This window comes from Notothenia coriiceps, unplaced genomic scaffold (genome assembly GCF_000735185.1).
Source record: "Notothenia coriiceps isolate Sejong01 unplaced genomic scaffold, NC01 NC01_scaffold00016688, whole genome shotgun sequence".
Classification (NCBI taxonomy): Eukaryota; Metazoa; Chordata; class Actinopteri; order Perciformes; family Nototheniidae; genus Notothenia; species Notothenia coriiceps.
In genome coordinates, this window is record NW_011349389.1 from 22,010 (window position 1) to 29,996 (window position 7,987).

At 40.2% G+C, this 7,987-nt stretch overlaps 1 protein-coding gene across 1 annotated transcript; it reads left to right on the plus strand.

Moving 5' to 3' along the window:
* Positions 1–307: 307 nt before the first annotated feature.
* On the plus strand, positions 308–7,369 carry LOC104949684 (aldehyde dehydrogenase family 9 member A1-B-like). The gene is made up of 6 exons (XM_010776080.1): positions 308–397; positions 1,930–2,146; positions 3,073–3,218; positions 3,757–3,886; positions 5,644–5,778; positions 7,134–7,369. The coding sequence occupies exons 2-6, from the start codon at positions 1,969–1,971 to the stop codon at positions 7,367–7,369; spliced, it is 825 nt and encodes a 274-aa protein (XP_010774382.1). The 5' UTR covers positions 308–397; positions 1,930–1,968.
* The last annotated feature ends 618 nt before the right edge of the window (positions 7,370–7,987 follow it).

Consider the following 7,987-nt stretch of genomic DNA (forward strand, 5'->3'; position numbering starts at 1 on the left):
GAAACCTGGTGTTCACTCTCTGTCCTAAACGGATTGTTGGAGCTCGCCCCCCCCCTGTGAGCCCAGTGTGCTCTGATTGGTCAAGCGACGTGCAACTGCTCGCGAGGAGCTGCTGTGAGGAGCAGACAGGGTTTCCGTGTCGAAGATAGATACAGTCAGAGTAGGGGTGGGTCTTCACAGAATACGTTTTGGGGAACAAAATCAAGCTTTTTAAAAGGCTAGTGGATTTTGGCAGGCAGTGAGTGCGGACAAACGATTGAACGATAACAAGAACGGCTCTCACCAAGTACGACTCGGTTCCCCTCGTTCATATCAAAGAGCCGTTCAAAAGAATCGGCTCGTTCGCGACCGACACATCACTAGTTCTCACTGGAACAAGAAGGACGTCAGTGCTACCGTAAGTTCAGCACTACTGTGCAAATCAAAATAAAATGAACTTGCTCTTTAAAATAACGGTGAATTTATGAAGAAGTTGATCTTGAATAATTACATTTTACAGAACTCAAATCGACGGTTCAAAGTCAGATTTTCTGTATACGGTTAGAGTATACAAGACAAAGGACGTGGGCGCATTGAGGGAAATGTTTAGAGATGGCATTTCCCGCTAGCGCCTGCGTTATGATTCATTACACAAACATCTATAACGGTGTTACACGTAAGCGGTTATTCCAGGTCACTCGAACTTAAAAACACAATTAACGCTACAAGCTGTACATGTGTCTGATCAATGGTACACAGTGTTATCATAAAGATGTCCTCGACATTCATTCGTGTGGTTCAAAATGTGTGCAAACAGTTCCCACAGCTTGGAGAATAGGGCTAGCAGTAGCTATTGTTTCACGTTAGCACAATCAGTAATGCTAGAATGTGATGGAATTCCGCTAATGTTAGACAGCTACGTGGGCTAACAGTGTTTCTACGTAGTTTAAATTGACCGCCCACCCAGTACAAAAAGGAAAATGAACAAACACGAAATCAATTAAAGCAGCCAGTTTACAGCCATGAGTGCAAGAGGTACAAGCACACGATGGCTAAATAGAGGAGAGACATGTCAATCAAATCTCAACGTCGCGTTGCTTTGGCCACGCGGCCAACTAGCCACCGGCTGCAGGCTAACCTCTGGCTGTGATTTAGCTCAAAACTGAACCCTGACAATTCTCAAAAACCGTCAATTTAGCTAGCTAGGATGCCAACCTTGCCACTGGCGGTGCCTCCAGATACACCGATGAGAAAAGGTTGTCGGATAACGTCGGTTTTCTCGCCACGGTCCCTAAGATGTGTTTCACTGTCCCCGGCCATGCTTGCAGTGTACAGTCAGAGCTGCTGTGCTGGAATATCATTGAAGTAGAGCTCCTCCCACAGCATCAACATTCACTTTATTTATCCGCTTTTTCGTTTCTACGTTAATTTATTTACATGTGTTTTTTTTATTTAAAGGGTCAACTGTGATCTACGTTGTTTTCATTCGACTTAAAATATACATATATAGACATTATCTGCATCTTTCTTTTTTGTGATTTGCAGTGAAAATAACCAATCGTCTCTTACGCTTTGACGTCCGCCAGCCCCCATCAACCAATGGCACTCCCAGCAACGGTCGTATTAGTTGCTCCTCCCCCTTGTAGCTAATCAGATAAATAACTAACCTAACTTTACATAAACCGTTATTTAGATACATCAACTTAAAGTACGCGTGGGAAGAAGCCTGTAGGTAAGTTTGACAAACCTTACATATATTCGTGAAACGTTGTGAATGAAAAACAATACAAAACGAGAAAAAAGTAGCTTGCTTGTTACATAATCACTTGCTGAAGCTAATGTTTAACTACTGAAGTAAAACAGCTTTTGACGTTTCCCAATGTAGTCGGGTTTGCTTTAGATACGGGAAATGTCTGCATAGCATTTACACATAGAATGTATATGTTTCAGTTATCGGCTAAACTTGGAGCAACAGAGCCATTTTTGAGCATGCTTCATAGGCTCGCTACTTCTCTGCGGCGGCCGGCTGTCCCTCCCTTCGCGGCCGCTGTACGGTGCCTTTCTTCGGGATCAGTGGACATCAAGGTCCCGCTAAACTTCTGGGCAGGGAAACGACGGACGAGCCAAGAGAAATGCAACAAGGAAAATGTTTACGAACCTGCAACAGGTGAGACACACAATTATTTGATATTCAGATCAAAAGTACTTAGTGTGATTATTAACATGCCTATTCTTAAAAAGCCACACATGGCACCTTTGTTGTGCAACCAGTTGAATGGTCCCTGACCCTGAGCAGTGTCAGTGGAGCAGATAAAGTTCCCACTTCCTGGCTGGCTATTAAACATAACTTCGTTATTACACAGCAGAGATGCTACTCAAAATGGGTTTCTCTGTCAACCTGTCAGCCACATTCAGCTGGATCATTTCCTTCTTAGCTTGTTTAGGACAACAAACCTCAAAATAAGGAAAGGTACTGATTGATTGCCAGCCTTTTATTGCACTAACTTCATGTCTTTGTTTTTAAAAACCTAGTTATAGATTAGTTTGGATTAGATATACTTTATTGATCCTAAATTGGAACTTGTTTTGTTGCAGCAGCATGTTTACAATGCATTGCAAATACGTTTAAGAAATAAGCAAAAAGGACAACATTAAGATCCAAAATAAAAATAATCAGTTACTATATACATATCAACAGTAGAAATATAAATATCTATAGAGTATCTGTATAAAACCCAATTTAAAACCAACTGAATAAGTTAGAATTCACTGTAAAAAGTGCTGTGCTATAATGCTCTGTCTGGCTGGGTTCCTTGTTTTAATTCAGATTTCGCGACTCCATTTGAGCACAGCTTGTGTGCAGCCCACTCATCAGGCGGAATGGTACTCCTTATTTTGCCTCTCATTGGAAAAGACATTGGAAAAGACAGTGTAAAAACTAAGCTGTATTCTCAGTGCGTTACATCCTGTGGTGTCCAGGCCTAGCCAGTGCATACTATGTGAACAAGTCATGGCCTAACAAAGTAAAAAATGCTATTTTATTTACAACCTGTGTACTTAACTGTTATTACCATCACGTGTCTCACTTTGCAGGGCGAGTCCTGTGCCCTTTAGAGCCGTGTGGTGCGGCGGAGGTCAATCAGGCTGTGGAGGCTGCCAAGTCTGCCTTTGGTCATTGGAGCAAAATGTCTGGGATGGAGAGGGCGAAGATCATGATAGAAGCTGCTCACATCATTGAGGTGTTTTTCTTAATTTATTTTCTCCAAATTACTATCCTTCAGTCTCTGCTACTAGAATATGTACATTTGCCCAGATGACATAAGAAGTGTTGCAGAGAGAAGGGCTGCATAATTAATTAACATGTTATCATCATCGCCATATGGACTAGTGCAATATTCAAGTAGCAGGAAGGAGAATATCTGTTAAAATATTATTTATTTAATGCAGTATTTTTTTATTGCAGAGATATCCCGGCCTATGAATAGTATTCTTTCAAACTTAATAAAACATTTATTTGCTACAGAGCCTCTAATTTTTTTAAATGAAAAGACTGCAAAATGTAGTCCCTCCCATACCTGCAATTAGTTATTTCTTTAAATCATGCAGTCCTAACAGAGGGTATTTTGACTGCAGGTCAAATTTGGTTCCCTAAAAGGTCAGAGAGGGCCTGTACTTGATGAAGAAAGAGCGGCCTGTTTTGTAACTCCAGTTATGGATCTGAGCTGTTGTGATTACACAAACACGATGTGTAAAACTTACCCTGGATTTCATGCACAGCGCAGGAGAGAGGAGATAGCTGAAATTGAAGTAGTCAACAACGGAAAGTCCATCACAGAGGCTCGTCTGGATGTGGATTCGGCCAGACTGTGTATAGAGTACTATGCAGCGCTGGCCACCACTCTGGCAGGTTGGTACAATACAACTCGCTCATTACTTACGTGTTTTCCCACTTTCGATCAGAATCAGGTTTTTTTGCCCAGTAGGTTTACTCATGTAAGTCATTTACATTGGTGTTAACACAATATAGTCCAGTTGCCAGCTTAGTGAACAAGGGAATGTTGAGTACACCAACGTTTTATGATAGAAATGTATATTACCGTTCCCCAGCACATAGAAACTGCTGGATGTTAACCTGCATATGTTGGGCAATTTGCACAGTTAGTATAGCCTATGTAAACAATAGTTTAAAAAATGACTTGGCGGATTTGGACAATTTTGGATTGGTTTTGGGTGTTATTGAGAATGCCGAATCCATGTCTGACATTTTCAGGATAAAACATTACAGTGTTCACCATAAAGTGGCCATATTAGTACTCTCGGTGGGCTGATTTTGACTACCATGAGTAGTGTTGCGAGCATTGGATATAGAGAGCACAAGATACAAATTATTATCTCTACTGTGGACAACTTTTCATCGAATCAATAGGCAATCTTTCCAATACAAATGATGCAGAGTCCTCTAAATCTTTAAATCCGACCCAAAAAGGCTATAATCGTAATTCCTGCTTATAAATTCAACTTATGCCTATTGTTTAAATTGCCCAACATATGCAAGTTAGCATCCGGCAGTTTCTATGTTCTGGGGACCCGTACTATATACTTCTCTCATAAAACAATTGGGTTCTCAACATTTCCGGGTTCACAACAGGACTCTGTGAGCTGGCAGCTAGACTAATAGGAGGAATTAAGGTAAAAAATGATTATAAAAAATAAATGTTTACAATAAATATAAATATACAAAAATGAAAGGACAATAAGAATAGGAACATTTACTCTTAGAATCAAAATATGTGCCGTATCAATTTACAAAGTGGAGGGTCTCGAGACCAATATAGTAGCTAATAAACAGAAAGACATTTTACTCAATATCTAACTATATAATCACTTAGTGGAAAGCCACCAATAAGATGTTGCTTTACCAGGGTTTTTAGCCATTTAACTTAAAAATGTAGTGAGAAATATTGTGATTAAACTGAAAATGAAATAAATCAAAAATATTTGAGGTTTATTGATGTAATATATCACTCCCTAAAAAAAGGAGAGATCATAAATATTTGTAAACTATTTTTCCACAGAGTTCGAACAGACATGATATTGTAGGAGATGGCATGACACCGTTAATACTTCACAATATACTCCCTGTTGTTATTGTCTATTACACTTTAATAACAAGAAAATTATATATTGTACTCAATCAAATCACATTCAACCAAGCTCTTCCTCGCAGGTCTATTGTTAATCACCTCAATTTAGTTTCTGTGAAGTAAGAGAACTTGAGGTTATTCCCACATCTAAAGATTTTAAAGTTATGGTCATTCCTACAAAGTTCTCTAAACATTTATTCTGTATGTTTTTGTATCTACGTACTTCTGAAACATAATATCTGACCCCAACAAAAATAGTCAATCAAAACTGGAATTCAACTGAAACATAATCAAAATGTTAGCACAACAATACAAATCTAAATATAAAACTACTAACACCGTTACTGTGATATGACTTGGTTGTCAGATCTATTTAACATCCCTCAACCTGAACCCTGAGAAGTACAGCTGTCATATTGTATGTGTTGGTAAGAGAAAATGCTTAGGCAACACATTCCAATGTACGCTGCACCTTTGAAATGTGAATCCTAAAAATGTCACCTATATTCCGTGTCTCAAGGCCAGCATGTGCAGTTGCCTGGGGGATCGTTCGCCTACACCCGCAGGGAACCTCTGGGCGTCTGCGTCGGCATCGGGGCCTGGAACTTTCCTTTCCAGATCGCTGCCTGGAAATCTGCTCCAGCCCTGGCCTGTGGTAACGGAGACTATTAAAGCTCTTAGCCATAACAATTAGCTTTAGCACAACATATTGCCTTCTGTAAGGTCAACTATGTCTGTTTGTTATTCAGCCTTACGTTAGCTTTTTATTTCTGCCAGTTGCATTTACGCTACAAAAATCATAAACGTGGTGTTAGTATGTGAAGAAGATCCAAAAGCCTTTTTGTGTTTGGATAAACCTACAAGTTAAAACATTATAAAGTACTTTATACATTGGACCAAACATCTTCTACACATTGCATACAATCCTTCTTGAATTCTGTGCTATTGGATAAATATTGGAAACGTTTTTCTGTAATTGGTAGTGTTTTTTTTTTAGATGTGGCTTATTGGACAAACACTGCTATAACTCACTCATTCAAACATACTCTGCTATTTAAGCCACAGTTACATGTCAGGTTAGGTATGCTAGTTGCACGGAGCAATCCTGAAAAAGGTTCTGGCACTTCACCTATGGATGGCACTACAGCAGGGTCACATTTTAGACATTTTTGTTGGATTACATTTTGGAATTTGCCATTTTGTTTAAGTTTTGGACAGTTTTCAGTGAGTTTTTCCTTGTTGAGTTATAGATTTTCAGAATGGTTTAGATTGATATATAACAAGTCTTATTTTGTTGTTGTTAGGGCTATGTATAATGTGTCTACATAGTTGGAAAACTGTGAGAAAACACATAAATTCCCTTTCACTACCACACTCGGTTGTTTAACATTAGACCTGAGCTGAATTGTTAAATGACATTTGATCTGCTATAATATTTAAATCACGTTCTTGTTATTTTATTCTACAAGACGAGACTGCATTTGAAAAACAACAGTGGGTAGTTGTGTAGTATCGCAGCATTTCTCATGAATGTCAAGAATCCTGGTTATTTTTCATAGAGCTTCGGTGTACAAAGAGTTGTTCTCACTGACGAGGCTCTACGAAATGTCCCCTTACAGTGAAGACTACATCCTGGTAAAGATAAGTCTTATTTATAAAGCATCTCAAACTTCTATGGCATGCTGCAAACAAACAAACAACCCTTTTGGACCTTACACCACCCCTCTCATTTTGTTTTATAAATCAAAACATATCACCAGCCATGGCTGTGTTAAAGAAGTGGGCGTAACCTTTTGTCAGCAGACATTTCAGGAAGCAAAGCTGCACAGGACACAGCGCCACCAATGGCCTTGACAAATGTTTATTTTTAACATGTCTAAATTGATATAACTTTATATAAAACATATGCGCATGCATATGTGAAGAAGTATGTTTGATTGGATTTGTTCTCAATATCACAGTCGCTGCCTTTTCTCACTGTTCAAATCTTGTGTCTGTCATCTAAAACAGGCAACTCCATGGTGTTCAAGCCCTCCCCGGTGACCCCTGTGACGGCGGTCCTGCTGGCAGAGATCTACGCCATGGCCGGAGCTCCAGAGGGGCTGTACAACGTGGTGCAGGGCGGCCAGGAGACCGGCAGCCTGCTCTGCCACCACCCTGATGTAGCTAAGGTGTCCTTCACCGGGAGCGTGCCCACAGGAAAGAAGGTCAGTGTTTTATACACGGTGCAGGGCTCGACATTATAAATGGCCCGCTGGCCCGGAAGCACTATTTAGACACCCCGGGCCAGCATAACGTACTTTCCACTTGCCCACTCGGGCCACTAAAAATATTGCTTTAAAAAAAAAAATGGTCCTGTGTTATTGGTATTTTGACTAGCAATTTTTTTAAATTGTTTCGTTTATTAACGCTACAACATAGCGTTTCGTGAGTCGCTTGTCGTTGTTGGGTGAAAAGCAAACAGCTGTTTGCTGCGGATTGCAGCGCGAGCAGGCTCCCGTGAAATAAAACCTTCACTACAGACTATCGCGCCACCTAACCATTCGCCAAAATGTTTTTAATACCAGCGGTAACCGGCCAAGCGCAGGGCAAAAAACTATCTTCAAATAAAAGAAAGTCACCGGAGGAGTTAAAGGAGAGTGACAGGGAGCATGAGAAGAAGAGGGAGAGAACGTTTCAGCTTGATCGATGGAGTTGGCTTCTAGTGGTGCAGTGACGCGTCCTAAAACCCTTTATAATCCATCATTAGATTTATGATTAGAACATTATAAAAGTAGGGTAGACATGTGGAGAATATACCGGCTGAACAAACATGCATTTGCTTTTTGTGGAGGGAACCAGCGGCTTACTTCCTGGTTTCAGGA

What these genes read in the sequence shown, in the direction of transcription:
- LOC104949684 (XM_010776080.1), top strand. Translation starts at nt 1,969, where the DNA reads ATGCTTCATAGGCTCGCTACTTCTCTGCGGCGGCCGGCTGTCCCTCCC. An exon ending in AAGCTGCTCACATCATTGAG is followed by an intron (nt 3,219 to 3,756) that starts GTGTTTTTCTTA and finishes TTTCATGCACAG; the next exon opens with CGCAGGAGAGAGGAGATAGC. An exon ending in GCTGGCCACCACTCTGGCAG is followed by an intron (nt 3,887 to 5,643) that starts GTTGGTACAATA and finishes CCGTGTCTCAAG; the next exon opens with GCCAGCATGTGCAGTTGCCT.